At 39.1% G+C, this 26,029-nt stretch overlaps 3 protein-coding genes and 1 long non-coding RNA gene across 5 annotated transcripts; 1 reads left to right on the forward strand and 3 right to left on the reverse strand.

Moving 5' to 3' along the window:
• Positions 1 to 294: 294 nt before the first annotated feature.
• Positions 295 to 10,781, reverse strand: LOC120549686. Its single transcript, XR_005637417.1, has 4 exons — positions 10,769 to 10,781; positions 7,474 to 7,477; positions 676 to 843; positions 295 to 532 (listed from the first exon to the last, which is right to left on the reverse strand). It is a non-coding gene; the product is annotated as an uncharacterized LOC120549686 (long non-coding RNA).
• On the forward strand, positions 4,034 to 9,588 carry LOC120549680 (cytosolic 5'-nucleotidase 1A-like). The gene is made up of 6 exons (XM_039786761.1): positions 4,034 to 4,379; positions 6,175 to 6,342; positions 6,440 to 6,569; positions 7,421 to 7,516; positions 7,630 to 7,814; positions 8,006 to 9,588. Exons 1-6 carry the CDS (start codon positions 4,251 to 4,253, stop codon positions 8,384 to 8,386), a joined length of 1,089 nt encoding a protein of 362 aa, XP_039642695.1. The 5' UTR covers positions 4,034 to 4,250; the 3' UTR covers positions 8,387 to 9,588.
• A 4,418-nt stretch (positions 10,782 to 15,199) lies between the features above and the next one.
• On the reverse strand, positions 15,200 to 25,698 carry LOC120549682 (interferon alpha-inducible protein 27-like protein 2A). Its single transcript, XM_039786763.1, has 5 exons — positions 25,638 to 25,698; positions 19,030 to 19,059; positions 18,683 to 18,844; positions 15,581 to 15,745; positions 15,200 to 15,430 (listed from the first exon to the last, which is right to left on the reverse strand). The coding sequence occupies exons 1-5, from the start codon at positions 25,645 to 25,647 to the stop codon at positions 15,333 to 15,335; spliced, it is 465 nt and encodes a 154-aa protein (XP_039642697.1). The 5' UTR covers positions 25,648 to 25,698; the 3' UTR covers positions 15,200 to 15,332.
• LOC120549683 (interferon alpha-inducible protein 27-like protein 2A) lies at positions 18,281 to 23,820 on the reverse strand. 2 transcript variants are annotated; one of them, XM_039786765.1, is made up of 4 exons: positions 23,706 to 23,820; positions 23,533 to 23,562; positions 23,220 to 23,381; positions 18,281 to 18,538 (listed from the first exon to the last, which is right to left on the reverse strand). In XM_039786765.1, the coding sequence occupies exons 1-4, from the start codon at positions 23,803 to 23,805 to the stop codon at positions 18,447 to 18,449; spliced, it is 384 nt and encodes a 127-aa protein (XP_039642699.1). In that variant the 5' UTR covers positions 23,806 to 23,820; the 3' UTR covers positions 18,281 to 18,446. The 2 variants fall into 2 exon arrangements, with proteins under 2 accessions (XP_039642699.1, XP_039642698.1); XM_039786764.1 differs by lacking the exon at positions 18,281 to 18,538 and adding an exon at positions 22,699 to 22,958.
• Positions 25,699 to 26,029: the final 331 nt, after the last annotated feature.

A 26,029-nucleotide genomic window follows, 5' to 3' on the forward strand; every position in this document is an offset into this window, starting at 1 on the left:
CAGAGACAAGCTAAACAGATGACGACAGCTTAATCTACTAGTTAGCTGCGCTGGTAGCTAAGCGTATGGGGCTCTGGATACGTCACCCTGTGTATTGTTGTAATTGGTCGTAGTGTTATCCAATTGCATGCAGTGAGATTTTCAAATGCATGCTTGGTGCCGCCCCTCGAGTTGGGCCATTTTCATTACTCAATGCCAGACCCTTAATCTTTCAGATTTGGATTTGAATTTCCAGGCTACCTTTCTGGTGGAGGTTATGAGGAATGGAAATATTTAGAGACGACACTGAAGCAGTATCTTTCACAGGTCACACAGATTTATTGCACAAAACATTTCAGTTGCCTGATAAGACAAAAGTGCTGTTTTTTAAGTGAACTGATATAATTTGCAGTTGCCTCCTTCACTTGGCAAAAGTAAAAATCTTCATCTTGTTCCATCTTGATTTTTTAGATAATTATGGCAGCCAGCCATCCCACTGCTGCTCCAGCTCCAGTCGCAGCTGCAGTGGCAGCTCCTGACAGACCAGCTGCACCTACAGCAAGATACACAGGCTTTATATCAAGGTATAGAGCTACAGAGAAACTGAGATAGTATTGTTCTCAAGCTAAAAGACTAAATGTGACAATAACATTGTATAGGCATACATACTGTTTTTAATCATGTAATGACATTTACCTGCTGCCTGCAAAACAGCCACTGTACTTCCTGCTGCCACTGCTCCTCCGTTAGCAACTGCAGCAGCCGACATCATGCCAGCAGCATAGGAGCCTGCTGCTATTCCAGCTGAGGTGAAACCTACGGCTCCTACTACTCCCAGAACAACAGGAGCCCCAACGACAGCACCTACCCATGGACAACAACATAGGAAAGTAAAATTAGTTGTTAATGTTAGTGTACTACTTTCTTTAAGCACTTTAAAATGGATCAAGCAGGATAGGTTTAGCATGAAAATGGCTTTCCTGTTTTTCTAGCGGCAGTCACTGAAACAAGATAAAATCAACATTTACAGTTCATCTGGCTTAAGACATTTTCTATGGTTACTACCATTATTTTATTTATATTATTATTAATATATATATATATATATATATATATATATATTATTTATAAGAAAAGCATATATTATTAAAAGTATGGAATGGAACAGTGATACTCACACAGCCCCATTGCTTGCTGTTTACTGATGAGTCTTGAACTGGGCTGTGTTTTATATACTGTGTGAGGGTTAGGTATCATTTCTTGAGAAAGGAGTGGTTCACAAAATCCTTGTGCTCAAAATGTCTGCGGTGGTAAGTCATCGCTATATTTGTAACATAAAACAAAACAAAGAAAGGAACAATACAATAACAGTTAAGTGTGATGTTGAAAAAAAGAATTTATTAATTTGAATCAATTAATGAAATAAACATAACACTAAACATATTAGGAATCCTTTTGACACCAATATAAGTCCCTAGAGGCCACACCCTTGTGATGTGAACTTAGGTACCAGCAACCTCCTGCATTCATTTCTGTATTTTTATATTTTTACTCACATCCGTACTGCTTGTCTGTGTGTTTAAGAGTTTTTTTCTGGTGCCTTTTTCTCACTATTGTTGGAATTTATTTTGGCAGTCCTGCATGTTGGTAAATGTATGCTAAACATGTGGTTGTTTGATCAATGCATATGAATGTATTTTAAGATTGCAAATTTTAATTTCTGATACTTGTCCCAAAAATGCTGAATCTTTGGTGTCTCCCTTGTCTTATGTTAGACAAGAGTTTCAAACTCTTAATCTGGGTCAAGAATTAGAATAAAAAGCAAGGGCTAAAAAGTTAATAGTGGCCAAATTATTCTTTCTGTTCACAGCAGGGGTAAAAACAGATACCAAACTGCTGATACAACCTGTTCAAAATCACATAAAGACCAGCTAGTCAGTGAATTTTTTTCAATAATCAAATGTAATAATATATATTGATATGTCTAATGATTGATATATTCCTCACACTATAATGTCGATGAATAGCCCATAGTAACCTCAGTAATCTTAAATCTTTATATAACACGATTACAACTCCTTACACCTGTTGCACGTAGGTTTCAGTTTCTCAGAAACCATTCTTGTAATTGTTGATGCATGATGTTGTCCTCACACCACCGTGATGAAAGCTATGAAAATATTACTGTAGCCTCTCTTAACAGGTCAAACGCGTTCCTTTGAGCTCAGTTAAGTCTCACATCAGACAAAGGAGGCAGACACTCCCAAAGCTGACATAAAAGAACTTTATGAGTTTACATTTTTCTTTGACTAATAACTATGAGCAACTACTGGATAGCTATAAATCACTGGACTATACATTTTTTTGTAGACATAGTATGCTTTCGCCATATTTCCACATTTTTATGACCTCTCCGGTACTGCGTGAGTGTGGCCTACCAATTAGACCAATAGAATTGGTAGGCCCATTCTGGGGCCTCTTCTGTTTAACATACTTCCACTGGTTCAGATTATGGAAAACAACTAAATAAGTTACTATAGTTATCTGGAGGACACACAAATTTACATGACCTTATCGCCAGGGGGCTATAGTCCAATACAAACACTAAGTAAGTGCATAGAACAAATAAACGATTTGATGTGATGGAACTTTCTTAAAATAAATTAAGAAAAAACTGAGGTGGTTGTTTTTGGAGCCAAAGAGGAACGATTAAAGTCAGCGCTCAGCTTCAATCGACAATGGAAAAAACAACAGACAAAGTCTCAAATATTGGTGTAGTCATGGACATAGACCTGAATAGACCTTTTTCACGGCAGACATGTTGACATGTCATAGTAGGAAAAGCACAGGTGTATTCTAAACCATTAATGATGGCTGTATTCCACTTAGGCGAGGCCCTGGTATTGTGCATGCTGACTCACTGAAACAGCTCACTGGGACACTTGATGGAATTGAGCCATCGTTAAGGTTATCAATTTCAGCTGTGCTTTTCCTACAATGACGAGTCAAAAATGTCTGATGTGGAAAAGATCCATTTCAATTAAGACAATCACAAAGTCAGCCTTCTATCACCTTAAGAAAATATCAATGCAAAGAACTTACTGTATGTCTCAGCAGGATTTGGAAAATCCTATCCATTCTTTTAACTTCAGCAGACTAGACTACTGTAATCGTATCTTAACATGTCTCCCTAAAAAGGCAATCAGACAGCTGCAACTGATTCAGAACGCTGCTACTTGAATCCTCACGAAGGCCAAGGAAGTGGCTCACGTCTCTCCAGCTCTGAGGTGTTTACACTGGCTTCCAGTGCCTTAAAGTGCTGCTACATTATGAACCATCCAGACCACTCAGGTCGTATGGGATAGGTCTGCTTTTTGTCCCCAGAATCAGAACTAAACAAGAAGACGCAGCATTCAGTTTTTATGCACCACATATCTGGAACAAACTCCCAGAAACTGCAGCTCTCAGTTCTTTTAAATCCAGGCTGAAGACTTTTCTGTTTGATGCTGCACACTGCACTTTAACTTTTATTTAGTATTTGTTTTTCTTATTCTATTTTAGCTGTTTTTATATTTTTAACTGCTTTAATCTTCTCTTTAATGTTTTATGTAAAGCACTTTAAACTACCTTGTTTTTGTTCAAATTTACTGATCAAATAAAGTTGCCTTGCCTTGCCTTACAGCAGGAGCTTGGACGACAATAATGTATTTTTTTGGTAAGCAGAATATTTTAGTTATATCTTTTGCAGTCAATGTAAATATCTGGGACAGCTGTGTCAAAAACAATAAAAACATGTTTTTATATTAGAAAGGAGCAGCCTGAGCATTGAGGTACAAGGTAATAGGCTCAAAATAATTATGTATATATTATTAATGTGCTGTAATGAATAATAATAAAGCTTTACTTATGGAGAGGCAAATGTAACGTGGAGCTGATGGTCTCTTGGCAATCCTCAAATGTACTGTGCTGTAAACTCACTGCAGGTATGGCTGGTCTGATCTGGAATGGAGGCAAAGGGAGTGGGTCTGTGTGGGGGGAGGGGGGTGCTCGGAAAAGGTTGAACCAGGAATAGAATGTGCATGATGCTAGATATAAAAGGTATGTAATGGGCCAAATGTAATTCAGATTTTGCATAGACAAGAGTCAGTAATAACTTTATGGGGAACTACTGCCAAAGAGAGTTGGCGAGACTGGAAAAAAAGAGCTATCAGAGTTCACACTAGGAGTCAGTGAGGGCTTAAGGGAGATAACAGAGAATTCAGCCAAAGAAGATGAATCCAAATAACAGTCAGACTCTGACCGCCAATGGACAGGACTTGGCCAGCAGCAGTAACCAAACCCCCGGAGAAGATGCTAGCGCGGTTTTGAAGCCCTCCACCCTCGTCAGGAATCTTAAACCAGTGAGTATCCCTACAGTCTTCCTCATGCACTATCCATTTACAGGTGCATTTTCTTCCTTATTATCTTTATTATGGGTTCTTAGGCCTTTGTAAAGTATCAGAGTTGTTGATGACAAAGAGGATGCTCATTTAACATATTACAAGTGAATTACGAAGTAAAATGTAAACTTGTTGTCTAGGGATGTCCCAATCCCAGTATCGGTTTTTAACTGATGAGGGATCAGCATTCACCAAGTTTACCTTACCACGACTGATCAGTACATCAGCTTGTAGTGATCACCACCTTTTATCCATACACGCCCTGTGCCACAGACAAAATGCCAGATACACTCTTGATTAGAGCTGGGCAATATATCGCTATTACAGTATATTGATATCGTGAGATGAGACTAGATATCGTCTTAGATTTTGGATATCATAATATCTGTCATATGACATAAATGTTGTCTTTTACTGGTTTTAGAGGCTGCATTACAGTAAAGTGATGTACTATTATGAACTTACCGGACTGTTCTAACTGTTCTTTTATTTGCCTTTTCCCCATTATGTCCACATTACTGATGATTATTTATCTAAAATCTAAGTGTGAAGATATTTTGTTAATGCATAAATTGTTAACCATAGAATATCGCCGCAATATCGATATCGAGATATTTGGTCAAGAATATCGTGATATCAAATTTTCTCCCTATTGCCCAATCCTGCTCCTGACTGCCTGGGTGGCAACATTTTCAAACCAAGATGGGTGCGGCCACTCACCAGTGTCTGTCCAGAGAGTGTCTCATAGCTTGCCAGCCTTTGGCAACAAGTACAAAAATTCGTCTTTCTTAGTCACCCTTTTATTTATTTTTACAGAAGAACATTTCTTCTGAAAAACAGGAAAAGAAAATCAAAGATTGACTATTAAGCACAAGAGAACTAAGTTTCGTTTTTATCAAAGATGGACTATTAAGCACAGGAGGCGTCACTAAGTTTAGATTTGGTGTCTGGGAACTTGAGACTGTTTATGTTTTGGTTGGGGGTTTGCTGGGATCCTAAAGAGAACTGGTTTTGGTGCAGTAAGTTAAATCTATTAAGCTTAAGAGATAGTTTAGTTACTTTGTTTACATAGTTATTTTTGTTTTTAAAAAAAATTAAAAAAGGGTGTGCAGCTCTATTATCTGAGCAACTACAAGTATCAGATCAGGACTCGGTATCAGCAGATATTCAATATTTGAAAGATCGGGATCTGATCGGAAGTCAAAAAAGTTGATCTGGACATCCCTTGTTGTCATCACTTTGGACCTGAATTATGTTGCTCTTATTTGCTAGTTAAACCCTGCCAAGACACACTTGTGTTCATCTTTCCAGGCTGTTTATTTCACGGTGGCCAAAACTTCAGTTGGCAATAAAGCCTTTATTAAATTATTCCTTTCTACAGGGAACTTTCACTAAATAAGCAAACATGTATTAAATATTATGCTGCTGCTGCTACTCAGAATATGAATAATGTACTGTGTCCATACAGGCAGAAAAATTGCAACTTTTTTTTAAAGATTATTTTTTGGGGTATTTTAGGCCTTTAATTGACAGGACAGCTGAAGGTGTGAAAGGGGAGAATGACATGCAGCAAAGGGCTGCATCGAGGAGTAAACCTCTATACATGGGCGCCTGCTCTACCAACTGAGCTATCTGGGCGCCCTGCAACTTTGAACCCTATTGAATAACAACTTAATTTAAATAGGGCAACTGTGTTTGTGAAGAACAACTCTGGATTTAAATCAAATGTTTGTTTTTTTACACTCTACTCCTCCAGCCCAAGCCAGAGAATGCTATCACCATTGCCGTGTCAGCACGAGTCCTCTTCAACATGGAGAAGGAGCAGCAGAGCTACGAGCAGCAGGGCATGAAAGAGTACATCAAGTATCAGGGGGAGCATGAAACGCAGCCTTTCAGCCCCGGTCCTGCCTTCTCTTTTGTCAAGGTCAGAGAAACACATGCACACTATCAACCCAATGCATAGTGATTCCTTGGTACTCACATTTATTATAACAATAATCTGTGTTTGGTCATGTTGCCAGGCTCTGGAGGCGGTGAACACTCGACTGAGGGAGCTTTACCCTGAGAGCGAGGAGCTCTTTGATGTTGTGGTCATGACCAACAACCAAGAATACATTGACCAAAGACTCATCAATAACATCAATCATCACCGTGAGTTACAAATACACATATACAAAAACTTTTGTGACTTATCTTTCAAATTAATTGGTGGCATTTTGTTTATAGAAAAATTTGACAATCTGTTATGGTCCAGTGTTGCTTTTCTCCCACTCGCTGCAGACTTGGGGATGCCAAAGCTGGGTATTACATACGATACTATGACTTTTCATACTATAACTCTTTTATGAATTTTTATGATTTACTATTCTATGACTTTTTATGACTTTTCATGACATACTATGCTGTGATGTTATTCAATGACTCTTTTATGACATGTTTATGGCACACTGTTGTCAAATCTGCCTCAAATCTGTCCTGCTAAGTGGGTTTCTTGAAAGTCATCAGGATAGCCCTTTGCATTGCTTTTTACATCAATAACAAGACTGTAAACTCAACTAAATGTAATTTTACTGATGTTTAGGCGTAACAGTGCATATAAATACATAATATGCATACTTAAACAATTTGTAGGTGTTTTTCGTCAATTTCCAACTCCATCTAAGTTTTGGGGACCCTTCCTCCCTGTGAATGAACAGGGACTGACCGACAGTGGTTATGGTTTGATCCTTCTCATGGTCCACACACCACAATATGACCCCCAGGGATGAGTGGTGGGTGTTGGGGATCTGCGTTCCTGGCTCCTTGCAGAGGTTTGGCAGTCCAAACCCAGCACCTACTGACGTAGTCAAGCCAAGCAGAAAAATCTCAGTCTCTTCTTTCATTTCCCTCACAGATGTTGACAGTGATCAGCTATGAATGTAAAAATAAGTAGTTATGTCCCCAAGTAATTCACAACATTGTGATCAGTTGACTGACGATCTTTTAATTTCTCCTCTCTGCAGAGTTGCGCTTCTGTATGATAGAGGGAAATCACACATACCACACTAACCTTTACCTGTCTGCTGATCCAGTCAAGGTTCGGAAAGCACTGAAAGAAGGTACATATTACTGAGAAGCTGTAACACTACACTAAAGAGGCAAAAGTAAGTGTCTCTGTTACGTGCTATATAAGATGTATTGACACACACCTGTTTCCCAACAACACATTTAGGTATAGCAGCAGCCACGATGTTCACCCCAGAGAAGATAACAGAAGTGTCGGAGACTCAGCTGCATGTCACCTTTGATGGTGACGGCGTTCTCTTCTCTGATGAGTCTGAGCGCATTTTCAATAAGGAAGGACTGGACAAGTTCCTTGAGAACGAGAAGACACACGAGAACAAGCCTCTGGGCCATGTACAGTATACACATAATAATACTCACAATAATTTTTACCATATACTTTTCTTTTTCAAAAGAAATGGGCTAATCTGGGTGTTTATATCTTAAGTCTGCCTGCCCATTTATTTCTTGCACCCAAATGGAGACTGTGATTTTACTGTATTCCCTAAGCCTAACCCTAACCCTATTCTATCTGCTTTCTGCAGGGACCATTGAAAGGTTTTCTGGAGGCTTTAGGAAAGCTGCAGAAGAAGTTTTATGGCAAAGGACAGCGCATGGACTGCCCCATCCAGACCTACTTGGTGACAGCTCGCGATGAAGGCATCTCTGGCATCAGAGCCAAAAATACTTTGCAGTCATGGGGTCTGGAGATCGACAAGACTTACTTTCTGGCAGGGGCACCCAAGGGCCCCACACTTGAGAAGATCAGGCCACACATATTCTTTGATGACAAGATGAGTCACGTAGAGGGGGCCGCTAAAATGGGGATAGTAGCGTGCCATGTGCCCTATGGGGAAGCTAACTCAGAGAGTCACAAGAAAGGGATTAATGACAAAGAGACTTCTCCCCTACCCAAAGTAGCCTAAACATCACTGAGACAAAGGTTTAGCAACTGAGGTTGTGATAACAAGCAATGGGATTTCGTAATACTGTTTTTTGGGGGGTTTTTATTGCTAAACTACAGTGGGCAGAGATGTGCAAAACTCTAACTACAGTCTGCACAGCAGCAGTTCATGTGAACCAAACTCTAGTTCATTTTTCATTGCTTTAACACCGTTTTCAAAACTCTACATACTTATTCCATGGCTTTAACCACTAAGTGCACAACACTGTGAATTTACAGCATTTTGTTCAAATGCTAACACAATGCTGTTGACCACACATTCAAAAGAGAATGGATTTCAACCTGGTGCATTTCAAACACTGATGATTGCAATTTCAGCTTAAAACCTAAGCAGGTGTCTTTTTTTATTAATGGCTTATAACTGTTCTATAAAGCATTAGTAAATTATTCTTTAAGCATGAATAAAGCTTTTAGTTACAAATAATAAACCCTTTATAAAAATTGCCTTATTAGAATGTGGCACTCAATACTGTTTGTGTTAAAAAAAATTATTTTTGCAGCAGGAAATTTAACTTACGTACCAGCAACCTCCTGCATTATTTTCTGTATTTCTGAAACAAATATTAGAAGTATAAAACATCTTCAAATCCTAAACAATATTTAGACACCATGAAAAAATTTATTGAAGATAACCTGGATGTGCTAAATTGATTAGAAGCTACACAGCTGCACTGAAGATATGCATTTAGTCACTTTATGCAGAATCTCCTTTTTGATTTATAAAATATATGATTTTACTGCTTGTCTGTGTGTTTAAGAGTTTTTTCTGGTGTCTTTTTCTCACTATTGTCGGAATTTACTCTGTCAATCTTGCATGTTGTTGGTAAATGTATGCTGAACATGTGGTTGTTTGATCAATGTATATGAATGTATGTTAAGATTTTAAATGGGTGAAATTGGAATAAATTACTTTGTTTATTTGATATATCTTCTCATTTTAAAATATTCAGCATTTATTGAAATCCATTGTGTGCAATTTTAATTTCTGCTACTTGTCCCTAAAATGCTTTGTTTAAAATGCCCTTGTCATTGTCTGTCTGTCTGACTTTGTCCTTCATGTGTGTTGTTATTGGTACTACTGATCTACTGTTTTGTGTATGAGTGGGAAGCAAGTTTGTACTACAAAAAAGACCAAACATGCTCACGTGTTTAAATCTAGGCCAAATGGGTACTGTGGACAGTTATGCAATCAAGTTTTTCTGTTTCAGTAAAAATTACGTAAAAAAAAAAACACTCTTCATTGTCTTTGTCTTATGTTAGTAATTCATTAATTTGCAGAGTTGAAAAGAGTATCAACATCTTTCTCACGCTCAATAATAAGAATAAAAAGCGAGTGCTAAGACTTAAAAAGGGTGATAGAATGCAAAACCGATTTTACCCTCTCATAGTTGAATAACGACAGTTCGGTGGGTAAATAGGACATACATAGAAGCTCAAAGTCCCACTGACACCCCTTTACTATGAAAATTTCATATTTTGAAACTGCCGCTGAAAACGGGCGAATCCCAACAAAGCTGGAAGTTGACGTCAACCTCCCAAAACCGGAACCTTTGTCAGCCCATGGGTGTAGCCTATTAAGAGAACGGTCACGCCCCAACATTTACATAGGCTACACAACTGACCTGAGATCAGGTAGTCTTCAGAATCTAGGCGCGCATATCTCTGCTATTCCATTACAAAATTCACTTCTGAAACTTTTTATGCGAGAAATCAACTATGTAAGGCTCAAATATGGGCCACTTTACGAAAATGGATGGCTAATTGCAAATTTTGTCCAACTGTGTGTCGGAATTCAGCTGCCGGTGCTGCCTGTGTTGCTGCCTCCGCTGCCCGACCTACCTTCCTTCACACACCCCGGCCTGCTCTGAGGTACTTGGAGCTCCGTCACGACTGGCAGCCCACAGCACTCCATACCCGCCAAAGCACCGGTTTTTGGATAATGGACTACTAAACGCTGGTGCTCTGACAGAGCTCCAGGGCTTGCAGCCCCCCTCTTCCTGCTAGCTAAATGCCGTGTGTGTGAGTGAGAGCACGGTCAGCGAGCTTGTTACGCCAGCAATCTGTTACCACAGGTTCCAGTTAATTTTTAATGTGTGTAATTATAATGTGTTGAGTTATTTAAACAAACTACTGGGGAAATAAACGCGCTTGTCCGCGAAGTCTCATTGATAGAGCCTGCGGCTGGATGTAGCTCTATCAATGAGAGCTAGCTAGCCCCTCTTAGAATTCCTCTGGAATTCACAAATATTCATTATCTTGAAATCGGACACCGTTGTTAGCTTTATAAAACCTTTAGGGAGATGTTGTATAAGTGGTGCGGACGAAATTCAAACTGTAAATATACTCAAATTAACGGGAAAAGGAAGCTAACTATCCGTGATTTGTAGCTAGGATTGAAGGGACAGTCACAGCTAACGAAACACCTAGTCTTCACAAATATTCATTAACTTGAAATCGGACACCGTTGTTAGCTTTATAAGACATATAGTTAGATTTTGTGTAAGTGGCGACGAAATTCAAACTGTAAATATAATCGAATATAAGGCAAAAGGAAGCTAGCTAACTATCCGTGGTTTGTAGCTACACATAGCTAAGATTGAAGGGACAGTCGCAGCTAACGAAACACCTAGTTTTCACAAATATTCATTAACTTGAAATCGGACACCGTTGTTAGGTTTATAAGACATATATTTAGATGTTGTGTAAGTGGCGTGACGAAATTAAAACTCTAAATATAATCGAATTAGCGCAAAAGGAAGCTAACTATCCGTGGTTTGTAGCTACACATAGCTAGGATTGAAGGGACAGTCGCAGCTAACGAAACACCTAGTTTTCACAAATATTCATTAAATTGAAATCGGACACCGTTGTTAGGTTTATAAGACATATAGTTAGATGTTGTGTAAGTGGCGTGACGAAATTCAAACTCTAAATATAATCGAATTAAGGCGAAAAGGAAGCTAACTATCCGTGGTTTGTAGCTACACATAGCTAGGATTGAAGGGACAGTCGCAGCTAACGAAACACCTAGTTTTCACAAATATTCATTACATTGAAATCGGACAACCGTCGTTAGGTTTATAAGACATATAGTTAGATGTTGTGTAAGTGGCGTGGACGAAATTCAAACTGTAAATATAATCGAATTAAGGCGAAAAGGAAGCTAACTATCCGTGGTTTGTAGCTACACATAGCTAGGATTGAAGGGAAAGTCACAGCTAACAAAACACTTTGTCTTCACAAATATTCATTAACTTGAAATCGGACACCGTTGTTAGCTTTATAAGACCTTTAATTAGATTTTGTATAAGTGGGCGGACATGTGTGTAACATGTGGTAACAGATTGCTGGTGTAACAAGCTCCGCTGAGCGCACTCTCACTCTCACACAACGGGCCATTTAGCTAGCAGGAAGAGGGGAGTTGAAGGCCCTGGAGCTCTGTCAGGGCAACGGTGTTGGTAGTCCCTGCTGTGGGCTGCAGCCGTGACCGGAGCCAAGTACCTCATAGCAGGCCGGGTCTGTGAAGGAAGGCAGGCCGGGCGAAGAGGCAGCACCGGGCGGCTGAACTCCGACACACAGTCTTACCAAATTTGCAATTAGCCATCAATTTTCGTGAAAACGGCCCATATTTGAGCTTTATATAGTTGATTTCTCGCTTAAAAAGTATCAGAAGTGAATTTAATAACGAAATAGCCCGATAAACAATGTATAACTTTGCAGCGATTGAAATATGAGAGTCTCCCATGTGTTTCTATGTAGTTTGCTCAAACCAATCAGCGCCGTAGCTCATTCTGAATATTCATGAGCATACCATATTTGGAAGAAAAGCTCTTGTTCCAAATAGAGCCATATTCACAGGGTAGTTAAGGGCCTAATAAAATATCATTCGGGCAATTTTCAGCCCAACCAATGTTACATACCCCATTAGGAGACCTTAAGGAACAGTGTAAAATACCCTATATAATCATTCTATCACCCCTTTAAGACTTAATGGTGGCCAAATGATTGTCAGTCAGTCATCTTAAGTATTTTTTTATCACATGATTACAACTCCTTACACTTGGATCTTGATTTGGAACACTGTAGTAAAAATAAAATGTTATTGTTTCTACTTACATTATTGTTGTTCGTAGGTTTAAGTTTCTCAGAAATTATTCTTGTAGTGATAGACATGAAATTATTATTGTAGTCTCTCCAAACAGGTTATGCAACACTTTTCCTTTGAGCTCAGTTAAGTCTCACGCCAGAAACAGGAGGCAGAAACTCACTCCCAAAGCTGACATGGAAGAACTTTGTGAGTATACATTGTTCTTTGACAATACTGTTCCTTTATATTAATCACCAAATATATTTGCTCAGGGCAGCTCAGTGGGAATAATTATGTTTTGTTTTTGTGTTTCCTTAACAGGTAAGGCCTTCATTACAGTGGTGTGAGGACAACACCATGTGCCAACAAGTACAATAATCCTTTTTGAGAAACTGAAACTGAAACTTACGAGCAACTATGATGTTATGAGTAAAATAAAAATAAAAAATCAATGCATGAAAACAAGGAGTGACATGTAGTGCAAATAATAATGGGTGGAAGAAGCACTGAAAACATCTTTAAATGTCAGTTGGTGAGGAGGGTTTGCTCCAAAATAGGAACATGTTCCTTCATGTTAATCACAAATATATTTGCTCAGGGCAGCTCAGTGGGAATAATTATGTTTTGTTTTTGTTTTTCATTAACAGGTAAGGCCCTCGTACAGTGGTGTGAGGACAACACCAACAGGATAGGAAGGAGAATAACTTTTAATCCCCTGCAGATATACTGACGTCATTTTAGACTGTGGAATAAAAGCTTTACTCATGGCTGATGGCTTGTTGGGAATCCTCAAATGTAATATAATCACACTGCAGGTGGTCTGTTGGGGCCTTTCATTTGAGCTGTGATTGGTGCTGGGAAAACATCAGTATGGAAGTGATCAACCATTATTTTTTTAATAATTTAAAATGTAACACTGTTGATTGATATGTCTACTGAATTCAATATTCCTCACACAATAATGTCAATGAAAAGCCCATAGTAACCTTAATAGTCTTTTATATCAAACAATTACAAATTCTTCCACTTGGGTCTTGAATTTTAGGTGCACTGTACTTGAAAACTAATGTTTCTATTTACATTATTGTTGCTAATAGGTTTCAGTTTCTCAGAAATGATTCTTGCAGTTATTGACACATAATGTTGTCCTTATACCACTGTGATGAAATATGCAAATTATTACTGTAGCCTCTCCAAACAGGTTATGCATCACATTTACACATTTTCTTTGAGCTCAGTTTGGTCTCAAGCCAGGAACAGGAAGCAGAAACTCCCAAAGCTGACATGGAAGAAGAACTTTGTGAGTATACAGTTTTCCTTTGACAATACTGTTTCTTCATATTAATCAGCGAATATATTTGCTCAGGGCAGGAGTAATTATGTTTTCTTTCGTGTTTCATTAACAGGTAATGCCTTCATTACGGTGGTGTGAGGACAACACCATGTGTCAACAAGTACAATAATCATGTTTGAGGAACTGAAACTTGTGAGCAACTATGTTGTTATGAGTAAAAAAAAATCAATGCATGAAAACAAGGAGTAACATGTGCTGCAAAATAGAGGATAGGAAGGAGAATAACTTTTAATCCCCTGCAGATATACTGACGTCATTTTAGACTGTGGAATAAAAGCTTTACTCATGGCTGATGGCTTGTTGGGAATCCTCAAATGTAATATAATCACACTGCAGGTGGTCTGTTGGGGACTTACATTGGAGCTGTGATTGGTGCTGAGGAAACATTGGTATGGAAGTGATCAACCATTTGGATCCAAACTGGAATCCACTAAAGATTTACAACATGGATATGCAACGAATCAATTGTTAATAATGAAGACAACTACAAATTGTGTCTGTAGGCTACTATTGTGTCCATATACTTTGATAAGTCAATTTTGTTTTCATGTCCAGTATATGCCACACACTCACCCTCAAGCATCATTCAAGAAGCAAGTATACTACTGTTATAACAAAATGAAAAGTCTAGAACTTCCCAATTTCCTCGTCATCAAGTATATCAATAAGCCCAAAGGTTGTTTAAATGCAGCCCGCCTCGCATTTTCAGGATGTTCATCGGCTGTACAATAGGGGTCTGTCAGTCTGCCTCACATCTTTCAGCTAATCCAAAATATAAAATTTGTAACAACAAATTTGTGCTCATTGTGCTTCACGGCTGCAACACAAGTGCCTAGAAATACAGTGGCCGCCATGGAAACCAAAACTTCGAAACCCTGATGACCTGATTTGAAACAAAAATTTTTCTAAACGATTCCAAACGGTTCTAATCAGAATTTACAAATATATGGGGACCAGCTGAAATGAATGTGTGAGACATTATGTTCAACCAGCAGATGGAAAACTTCCCCTACACCCATTACCTTAAAGCTACAATAATCAATATAAATATATAACAATGAAACAAGTGACTGTGTAAAATGTAAAAGGTGTCACTGAGTAATGAACAGCACATAATCTCCCAGCCATAAAACCCCTACCATCAGCTGTATTCTTTATAGCATCTTTCAGCTCAGGGTTTTAGGTTTATGGTCTTAACTGACCAGAACAAAAATATTAATGCTACTTCAATTAAAAGACTTTAATGAACCAGTGAACACTTTCACTCTTTAACTCACCCAGTCCTTTCTGGTGGATGTTATGAGGAATGGAAATATTTAGAGGCGACACTGAAGCAATTTATTACAAACAAAACCGATTTATTGCACAACGCAAAAGTTCTGTTAGGTGAACTAATATAGCCTAATTTGCAGTTGCCTCCTTCACTTGGCAAAAGTAAAAATCTTCATCTTGTTCAGTCTTGATTTTTTAGATAATTATGGCAGCCAGCCATCCCACTGCTGCGCCAGCTGCTGCTCCAGCTCCAGTCATAGCTGCAGTGGCAGCTCCTGACAGACCAGCTGCTCCTAAAGAAAGATTACACAGGCTTTATAATATCAAGGTATAGAGCTACAGAGAAACAGAGTATTGTTCTCAAGATAAAGACTAAATGTAAAAATAGCATCTTATAGGCATACACACTTTTGTAATCATGTAGGCTAATGACATTTACCTACTGCCTGCAAAGCAGCCACTGTACTTCTCTGCCGCTCCTCCTCCGTTAGCGACTGCAGCAGCCGACATCATGCCGGCAGCATAGGAGCCTGCTGCTATTCCAGCTGAGGTGAAACCTATGGCTCCTACTACTCCCAGAACAACAGGAGTTGCGACCGCAGCACCTACTGCACATGGACAACAAGACAGCAGAGGAAACTTTGTTGTTAATGCTAGTGTGTTATTCTGTCAGCTCACTTTAAAATGAATCATGCATTTATAGTGTCATGTTTTGTCATGAGGAACAGAGAGCAGGACAAACAGGCAGATCGTAGGCAGGTTCTCTGTTAGGTTCAGGACAGCAGCAGATAACAGGAGGATAACTACAGGTAAGTAGCCTACTCCAGTAGAATTAACAGGTAGTCAACGAGAGCGAGTCTAGCTAAGTGTCGTGAAGCAACGAGACCAGACAGTGAATGTGCCTGTGCTGCTTATAAAGGTGGTGAACTGATGACGTGGTATAATGAAGTGCAGGTGCGAGTAATCAATATTGAGGAGATAGTGAACGGCTGAGAGGAGTGAGCAATGGGGAATGTGAATGAGTGGGAGGAGTGAGTGCTGGTGACGGTGGGACCTTGACATGTAGCGTAGCCTAGCAACCCCACCTCGGACTACGCCTACTAGATTTCATTTCTGCAGAAATGAAACTTTCTTAATCTGAACAGAGGAGGGCGTCACAGAGTCCTTGGATACCTACTTCAGTGATGGCTGTTAAAAATAAAATGACTGTAAAAAAACGTTGCCATAATACTAAACTCTTGTCAGTGGAGGGCGGTATTTCCCTGCTATTTGAAAGCTATCAGCGGCAGCAAAGTTTCGAGGAGAATCACGCTGCAGCCTGCGGGAAGAGGGGGCTTGACATCAGTAACTACATGAGAAAACGTCACTGTTGTTGCATGAAATGTCGTTTGTGTTGTAGGCCTCTGCCAAGAAATGTAAATGACCCTTTGATGGTTATGGGTTTATACGAGATGGATTTTGGTACAGGAATAGTCTTAAAAGCATTTTATCCAAACCAGCAGCCTAGTCCTAGTCTTTTTCAGCCTTTGAAATGTATCTCTCATCTCGTCTTCCTGTGGAGTGGAGGAGATGTTGTTGCATTTTTTATACAATTTACTGAGTCTGTCAGGGAGGTCAGGATCAGTCTCAGGTATTGTTACCTTACAGGTTTTTACAACTGCTTGTACACAAAAATCTTTACGTGTCACACGATTTTGTAAACCTCTCACTCAAAGAGCCACACTAAAAACCAAATCTCCCAAACTATAAGAAAAACTTTTTTTTAAAAATATTACTCACAATTCTCTACCTAAGACACAAAAATCTAACAGGAAGTGACTTGCTTTCCTTTTCCAAACACAACCAATCAAAATGCTACACTTATTCAACATGTCACACATACAGTAAAATCCTCACATGTGCAAACATATTATGCTTAACTGATCACTAACCAATCACTGCTTAAGTATAGGCCTATAAATATGTCAAACGTCAGATTACCTGATTTGAACAATGGATGACAACAATAGACAGAGAGTAAGGGGAGGAGGAGGGAGAGGCAGGGGACGACAATCAGGACAAGAGTTGGAAGAGGAGGAGGAGGAAGAAGAGGATGAGAGCAAAGTAGCGAAGAAAGGAGAGCCATCACTGATATGATCAGAGCCACACTGGTGATCATGTGATCAACCACGGGTTAACCATTAGAGAAGCTGGACTGAGAGTCCTGCCCAACTTGAGTTGCTTTACAGTGGCATCCATACTGTAATTCAAACCTTCAGAAATGAGAACAGGTATGTAACTATCTAATGACTATTTCAGCATTATCAATCAATCAATCCGACTTTGTTTTGCATAGAATACAATGAGGCATTTTGCATTTTGTGTGTGCAGTTTTGAATTGTGTGTAGAGTTTTGAAAAAAGGAGATGGAAATATTTACAGATGACACTGAACCAGTAACTTTCAGGTTTATTACCGAAACATCTAAGATGACCAATTACTTTGTTTTGCATACAATACCCCCACCCACCCAGCCAGCCAGCCCAAATATTTTTGTTTCAACATTGCATTGAGTGTACTTTTCAACCACTCTCAGCAGATTACTTTCACTCTAGAACATTGTATGGAAATGTAGATGTAGGGCTGTGAAAACAAAAGAGGTTTACATTTAGAACAACAGTGTTTACCATGGTATATCAAAAGATTTTCTATTATGAAAAAAGTGTTTGCCATTTGATGCAAATGCTTCATTTTGAGATGTGTTTATGGCATTTTGAATGCATTATTTCATTTTAAAGGAGATATGAGGCATTTTGCATTTTGTGTGTGCAGTTTTGGGAATTGTGTGTAGAGTTTTGAAAAAAGGAGACAGTTTTAAAACCGTCTGTAAGCAGTTGTAAAGCAACGCTAATCAATATTAGGCTACATAATAAAAGTAAAAGGTGTTGCTCATAGTTATAAACCAACTGCTGATAATCTCCAGACTATAAAGAGCTGGATGAGCTTAGCATCATTCAGCTCAGTGTTTAGTTTTAATGTCCACAATGTGACCAGAAAGAAGTTATGCTTTCATTTTAAAAAGTTTATAAAATAATGAACACTAACTCAGTCCTTTGTGGTGGACATAATAAGGAATGGATATATTTACAGACGACACTGAACCAGTATCTTTCACAGGTTTATTGAACAAAACATTTCAGTTGTCTAAGATGACAAACGTGCTGGTTATTGTTGTTGGTTATCAGTGAACTGATATAATTTGCATTGCCCACAATTCAAAAAGTAAAAACAACAGAAATGCATCTTCCTTCTTGATCTTTTTGTAGCTGACTTAGATATTTAGCCATTCCGCTACTGCTGCAGCTGTTGCTGCTCCAGCTCCAGCCACAGCTGCAGTGGCAGTTCCTGACAGACCAGCTGCACCTATACAGCAAGATACACAGGCTTTATATCAAGGTATAGAGCTACCGAGAAACTGAGGGAATATTGTTCTGAAGCTTTAAAGACTAAATGTAACAATAGCATTTTATAGGCATGCACACTTTTTTTAATCATGTGATGGCATACCTGCTGACTGCAAAGCAGCCACTATCCCTCCTGCTGCCACTGCTCCTCCGTTAGCGACTGCAGCAGCCGACATCATGCCAGCAGCATAGGAGCCTGCTGCTATTCCAGCTGAGGTGAAACCTACGGCTCCCAGAACAACAGGAGCTGCGACCACAGCACCTACTGCATATGGACAACACAACACAGCAGAGGAAACTTTGTTGTCAATGATAGTGTGCTAATTTGTCAGGCCACTTTAAAATGGATCATGCATGATATACGTTTAGAATGTAAAATGATTTATAATTTAACGCATTCAAGTAAGTTTAAAAAAAGTAAACATAAGGCTGGACAGTTTAAAGTCCTACCTGCACCTCCTACCACGGTGGCAACTGTCCCTGAAAAGAAGAAAGACGAAATCAACATTCACAGTCCGTATGAGACATTTGCCTTCGTTACTATCATTTTTTAAATGAGAAAAGCTTATATTAATTAGAGAATAAGTACGGTTCAAAGAACGTACTTACAAGGGTCCATGTCGTTCTCTGTTTTGATGAGTCACGAACTGGGCTGAGTTTTATAAACAACAGCTGGGTTAGGTTTCATTTCTTCAAAAATGAAACTTAAGCATGCATGACCTGCAGTTATTTCAGGCAAAAATGTCTTTACCATTAATTTTCATAAAGTTTATTGCAATAAAAAGGGAGCATTTATCTAATGGCCAAATACATCATTATTTAAGTAGCCTACCCATCCTCTCAATTAAAATAAATGACTGTAAAAAGATTTAGCCATAATAGGCCTACTAAACTCTTGTCAGTGGAGGGCGGTATTTCCCTGCTATTTGAAAGCTATCAGCGGCAGCAAAGTTTCGAGGAGAATCACGCTGCAGCCCGCGGGAAGAGGGGGCTTGACATCAGTAACTACATGAAAACGTCACTGTTGTTGCGTGAAATGTCGTTTGTGTTGTAGGCCTCTGCCAAAAAATGTAAATGAGCCTTTGATGGTTATGGGTTCACCTGAGATGGATTTTGGTACAGGGATTATAATTGAATCTTAAAAGCACTGTGGCTGATCTTATCCAAGCCAGCAGCCTAGTCCTAGTCTTTTTCAGCCTCTGAAATGTATCTCTCATCTCGTCTTCCTGTGGAGTGGAGGAGAGGTTATTGCATTTTTATAAAATGTACTGAGTCTGTCAGGGAGGTTAGGATCAGTCTCAGGTATTGTTACCTTACTGTTTTTTACAACTGCTTACACCAAAAATCTTTACATGTCACACGATTTTGTAAACCTCTCACTCAAAGAGCCAAACTAAACACCAAATCTCAAAAACTATAAGATATTTCTATGTTTACACGGAAACGATATGAAGAGAAAACGCAAAAGTGGCGTTGCGTTATCACTTTTTATTCTGCGTTTAGACGAGCGTTATGGAGGGGAAATCTGCGTGCATATGGTGACGCAAAAGTGTGTGAAATTCGATGTAGTATGCACTCCAGGTGACTAGGTGGCACTGCCACACAACACCACCAAGGCACCCACCTGTGTAGAACATTCCTTCTACTTCTCTCCTTAGTAGCGCGAAACCAAAACATGCCGAAGCGAACAACAAAAGCTCGTCTGGAAAGACGAGGAGGTGGAGTTGCATGTTTGTCTGATGATGACCGGCACAATTGACCGTGATAAGCCACAACACAGCACCCACGGGAGCACTACCAATACCCTGAGCCTCGCGGCCCTTCAGCCGCTGCTTGAGAGCGAGAGGCAGCGGGCAGAGGAGGCTGAAGCAGACCCTCCTCTGCCCGCTGACCTCTGCCCGCTGACCGCTGCCACTCGCTCTCTCTCTCTCTCTCTTCATCCGTAACGTTGTCGCCTGCTCTGGCTCAAATGAATAGCCTACATATCGTCATCGAACTATAACAACCTTATCCACATTGTTGAAATCATTTAAATATTGAGCCATTACATTGAAATTCTAACAGGAGCCTATAATTTCTGTATCCTACTCCGTAACAACAGACGCCTTTTTCTCGTCTCTCTCCACACCGCTGTCTTCAGACTTTTGCGTTTTTACCCTTTAGACGGTAACGCGACGGTGGAGCGTTTTTAAGATTTCCACTCTGGAGGGTGGTTTCACTTTTTTGCGTTTTTAAGCCCCAAAAACGCCGTCGCCGTATAAACGAAAGGCACATCCGATAAAATATTTTTTCGTTTTCACCCGAGAGCGTCATCGTGTAAACAGGGGCCTTCCACTCAGTTTTCAATTACATTAAACACTTTTTTTCAAAACATTACTCACAATTCTCTACCTAAGACACAAAAATCTAACAGGAAGTGACTTGCTTTCCTTTTTCCAAACACAACCAATCAAAATGCTACACTTATTCACCATGTCACACATACAGTAAAATCCTCACATTTTGCTTAACTGATCACTAACCAATCACTGCTTAAGTATAGGCCTATAAATATGTCAAACATCAGATTACCTGATTTGAACAATGGATGACAACAATAGACAGAGTAAGGGGAGGAGGAGGGAGAGGCAGGGAAAAAAGGAGATGGAAATATTTACAGATGACACAACCAGTATTTTTCACAGGTTTATTGCACAAACCATTTCAGTTGTCTAAGATGACAAAAGTGCTGGTTATAAGTGAACTGGTGTAATTTGCATTACCCAAAATTAAAAAAGTCAAAACATCAGAAATGCATCTTGTTCTTTGTTGATTTTTTTTAGCTGACTTAGCTATTCAGCAATTCAACTGCTGGTTCAATATCAAGGTACAGAGAAGCTCCAAAACCGGAGGCTGCAGTGGCAGCTCCTGACAGACCAGCTGCTCCTATACAGCAAGATACACAGGCTTTATATCAAGGTAGCCTGCAGAGCTACAGAGAAACTGAGAGTACTGTTCTCAAGCTAAAAGACTAAATGTAACAATAGTATTTTATAGGCATACATACATACTTTTTTAAAATCATATAATGGCATTTAGGCTACCTGCTGCCTACAAAACAGACTGTGGCCAAATCAACCGACACAAACATTGTAGTGCACTCTTATACTGGCACGCGTGGCAAATACATTCAAACGTCCCAGATCGAGTAAGCTCATGGATGTACTAAGAGAAGAGTAAGCTACGGACGGACTAGCGAAGTGAGCGAAATGATACACATGGGACTACTTCTGGTTTTCAAAATAAGGTGTTAATACAAAGTACATATTAAGAGAAGGTTTTATCTGCTGCCGGACAAATAGCCACCTCCTTCAAGACAAACTTTCCTCTTTAAATCACTGAAGAAATGAATGTTTGGCCCAGGAGGTTGTGGTGGCTCTTATCAAGATCAAAGTAGGCCTAGTTAGTAAAGTACAATATTAAGTAGCCTATAGGTATATAGGCTATTTAAGAGATCATAATAGTGTTATTTAGGTCCTGCAGCTAGCCTACTTTGACGATAAATTGTTTTCACCGTTTATGTTAGGCTATACGAACAGTTAACTGCAATAAATAAAGGAGAATTTAATTAAATCTGCTATTTGAGTCAAGGCATATCCAGAGATCTAATGGCCATATTCTTCAAGTCCCCATCGTCTCATTTAAATGATGAACGACTTTAAAACTATGAAAACACCTTGGTGTAATACTAAACTCTTGTCACGGTCCCTGTTATATGAAAGCTTGTGTTTGGGTGAAAATGAAAGCTCATCTTCTGTTTACAGAAAGAGACGGGCAATATCTGTTTCACTTTCTGTTCAAGTTGTCAGGTGAACCTACCCGATGATAAGAGCATAGACGTGGCCTGTTATCAATAACATTAATACGGAGCCCATGAAGTCCTGAAAGATTATATTTTTTGCGCACGTACGCTATAAGATTTATCTTTGAGCACAGTACAATTGTAAAGAATGTATGTCTATAGATTTTTTTGGGCAACACAATAATAAACTAGTGAACACGTCATACATTTACTCACTCTGTCCTTTCTGGTAGATATTATGAGGAATGGAAATGTTTACAGATGACACTCTGAACCAGTATCTTTCACAGGTTACACAGATTTATTGCACAAAACATTGTCTGAAATCACAAAAAGTGCTGTTTAGTAAATTAAATTAACTGATGTAATTTGCAATTGCTTCCTTCATCTGGCAAAAGTAAAAAAAAAGATCGTGAAAGCATCTTGGTCCTTCATGGTATTCAGATGAGTGCAGCGAGGCCTAGCACTGTTCCTCCAACACCAGCTGCTCCAGCGCCAGCCGCAGCTGCAGTGGCAGCTCCTGACAGACCAGTTGCAGCTACACAGCGAGAAATACACAGGTTCAATATCAAGGTACAGAGAAGCTGACAAAAGGATTGTCCTCAAGCTAAAAGAGTAGGCTAGCCTAAGTAAAATGGTAGCATTAGGCTACTAGCGTCATGTTCTACATAAACACTGTATTGTAAACCAAAAGCTACACATCATTATGACAATGTGAAATTACCATTAAGATGAACGTCAAAACCACAAGATTAACATTTAAACAAAAACGAAAAAAAAATCAAGTTAAGGGTTTTACCTGCTGCCTGACAAATAGCCACCAGACTTCCTGCTGCCACTCCTCCTCCGTTAGCGACCGCAGCAGCCGACATCATGCTGGCAGCATAGGAGCCTGCTGCTATTCCAGCTGAGGTGAAACCTATGGCTCCCAGAACAAAAGGAGCCCCGACAACACCAGCTACTGCACATGGACAACACAACACAGCAGAGGGAACTTTGTTGTTAATGATTGTGTGCTAATCTGTCAGCTCAGTTTAAAATGAATCATGCATAATATAGTTATGTCTTCAAAAATAAACACAGGTGATCCATTAAAGCTGTAGAAGTCTTACCTGCTCCTCCTCCTAGAGCAACGAACGTTACTGAAACACAAGATGAAAACCGAAATCAACATTTACAGTTCATCTTGCTTAATTAAAGACATTATTATTTTATCACGAGAAAAGCCTATATAAGTAAAAGTATCAGCAGTTAAAAAAGTAGCCCAAAGAAAAATGATACTCACATAGTCCCATGTCTTGCTGTATAGCGTACCCGTCCTGATGAGTCTTGAACTGGGTTTTATACACTCTGGGTGGGGGGGTGGGGGGGCGGTTAGGTTTCATTTCTGCAGAAATGAAACTTTCTTAATCTGAACAGAGGAGGGCGTCACAGAGTCTTTATCTCCATTTAACCCAAATAGACTCAAGTAATTAACATTTCTGAGGTGCTAAGTCATTACTGTGTTTGGAACATAAGAAGAAAAACAAAATACACTAAAGAGTTGCTAAACCAGTTTAGTTTGGACTGTTTCCTTCAAACCTGCATTCAAACAGAAACAATCTTTCATCTTTAAGTCACTGAAGAAATTAATGTGTTGGCCCTGGATGTCATGGTGGCTCTTATCAAGTGAAGTACTACATGTATACTTAAGAGATCATAATAGTGTTCTTCCAGCATGCATGACCTGCAGTTATTTCAGGCAAAATAACTGCAGGTTATTTTGCCTGATCATTGCCTGATCATTTTGCCTGATCATTGCAATCGAATAAAGTTTTAGAAAGAGATATTCCAATGCACCCGGAATTTTTTTTGCTTGAAGGTTTCCCTTCAGATCAGTTCAGTAAATCCCATTTATTTGTATTGCATATATGTCAGCTACGAAGATAATCACTGTGAACTGGATGAAGGTGCGTGAACCCACTGTGACCGAATGGACACATAGACTGAAACAGATATACATGTTTGAGAAGATGACAGCAGACTTGCAGTTGAAATTGAAATTTTTCGACAGAAGTGGGCACTAATTGAAAATTTGCTTGAAGTAAATATTTAATATGTTTGAAATATGCAGACAATGTACTGGTATGTGGTATACTGTCTGAGGTGCTGTCAAGGACTTTTGTATTTATTTTAACTTTGTTGTTGTTGTTTGTATATCAATTTTTTATTATGAAAAAAGTGCAAATGCTTCATTTTGAGATGTGTTTATGGCATTTTGAATGCAGTGTTTCATTGTAAAGGAGATATGAGGCATTTTGTGTGTGCAGTTTGGGGAATTGTGTGTAGAGTTTTGAAAAAGGAGACATAGCATCTGTAAGCAGTTGTAAAGAAACACTAATCAACATTAGGCTACATAACAAAAGTAAAAGGTGTTTCTCATAGTTATAAACCAATTGCTGATAATCTCCAGACTATAAAGAGCTGGATGAGCTTTGCGTCATTCAGCTCAGTGTTTAGTTTTAATGTCCACAATGTGACCGGAAAGAAGCGATGCTTTAATTTTAAAAAGTTTATAAAATAAGGAACACTAACTCAGTCCTTTGTGGTGGACATAATGAGGAATGGATATATTTACAGACGACACTGAACCAGTATCTTTCACAGGTTTATTGCACAAAGCATTTCAATTGTCTAAGACGACAAAAGTGCTGGTTATTAAGTGAACTGATGTAATTTGCATTACCCACAATTCAAAAAGTAAAAACATTAGAAGTGCATCTGGTTCCTTCTTGATATTTTTTTTATTGCTGACTTAGATATTCAGCCGCTGCTGCAGCTGCTGCTCCAGCTCCAGCCACAGCTGCAGTGGCAGCTCCTGACAGACCAGCTGCACCTACAGCAAGATACACAGGCTTTATATCAGGGTATAGAGCTACAGAGAAACTGAGAGAATATTGTTCTGAAGCTTTAAAGACTAAATGTAACAATAGCATTTTATAGGCATACATACTTTTTAATCATGTAATGGCATTTACCTGCTGCCTGCAAAACAGCCACTGTACTTCCTGCCACGGTGGCAACTGTCCCTGAAAAGAAGAAAGACGAAATCAACATTCACAGTCCGTATGAGACATTTGCCTTGGTTACTATCATTATTTTTTTTAAATGAGAAAAGCTTATATTAATTAAAGAATAAGTACTTTTGAAAGAAACGTATCAAAGGAACAGTACTTACAAGGGTCCATGTCGTTCTCTGTTTTGACGAGTCACGAACTGGGCTGAGTTTTATAAACAGCTGGGTTAGCTTTCATTTCTTCAAAAATGAAACTTAAGCATGCATGACCTGCAGTTATTTGAGGCAAAAAAGTCTTTACCATTCATTTTCATAAAGTTTATTGCAATAAAAAGGGAGCATTTATCTAAATAAATAAATATAAATACAAATACATAATTATTTAAGTCCCCATCCTCTCAATTAAAATAAATGACAAACAAAAACGTAGCCGTAATACTAAACTCTTGTCAGTGGAGGGCGGTATTTCCCTGCTATTTGAAAGCTATCAGCGGCAGCAAAGTTTCGAGGAGAATCACGCTGCAGCCCGCGGGAAGGCGGGGCTTGACATCAGT

Source organism: Perca fluviatilis, chromosome 20 (assembly GCF_010015445.1).
Source record: "Perca fluviatilis chromosome 20, GENO_Pfluv_1.0, whole genome shotgun sequence".
In the NCBI taxonomy this organism is placed as follows: Eukaryota; Metazoa; Chordata; class Actinopteri; order Perciformes; family Percidae; genus Perca; species Perca fluviatilis.

Bases quoted from the DNA above. Each gene is read 5' to 3' on its own strand.
- LOC120549683 (XM_039786764.1), bottom strand. From the start codon at position 23,805: ATGAAACCTAACCGCCCCCCCACCCCCCCACCCAGAGTGTATAAAACC. The intron at 23,382-23,532 runs GTAAGACTTCTA...GTCCATGTGCAG, and splicing joins TGCTCTAGGAGGAGGAGCAG to TAGCTGGTGTTGTCGGGGCT. The intron at 22,959-23,219 runs GTAAAACCCTTA...CTCGCTGTGTAG, and splicing joins GGCTATTTGTCAGGCAGCAG to CTGCAACTGGTCTGTCAGGA.
- LOC120549680 (XM_039786761.1), top strand. From the start codon at position 4,251: ATGAATCCAAATAACAGTCAGACTCTGACCGCCAATGGACAGGACTTG. The intron at 6,570-7,420 runs GTGAGTTACAAA...TCCTCTCTGCAG, and splicing joins CAATAACATCAATCATCACC to AGTTGCGCTTCTGTATGATA. The intron at 7,517-7,629 runs GTACATATTACT...CAACACATTTAG, and splicing joins TCGGAAAGCACTGAAAGAAG to GTATAGCAGCAGCCACGATG.
- LOC120549682 (XM_039786763.1), bottom strand. The intron at 15,746-18,682 runs GTATGCCATCAC...GTCCATGTGCAG, and splicing joins GGCTGCTTTGCAGTCAGCAG to TAGGTGCTGCGGTCGCAACT. The intron at 15,431-15,580 runs GTAGGTAAATGT...ATCTTTCTTTAG, and splicing joins CAGTGGCTGCTTTGCAGGCA to GAGCAGCTGGTCTGTCAGGA.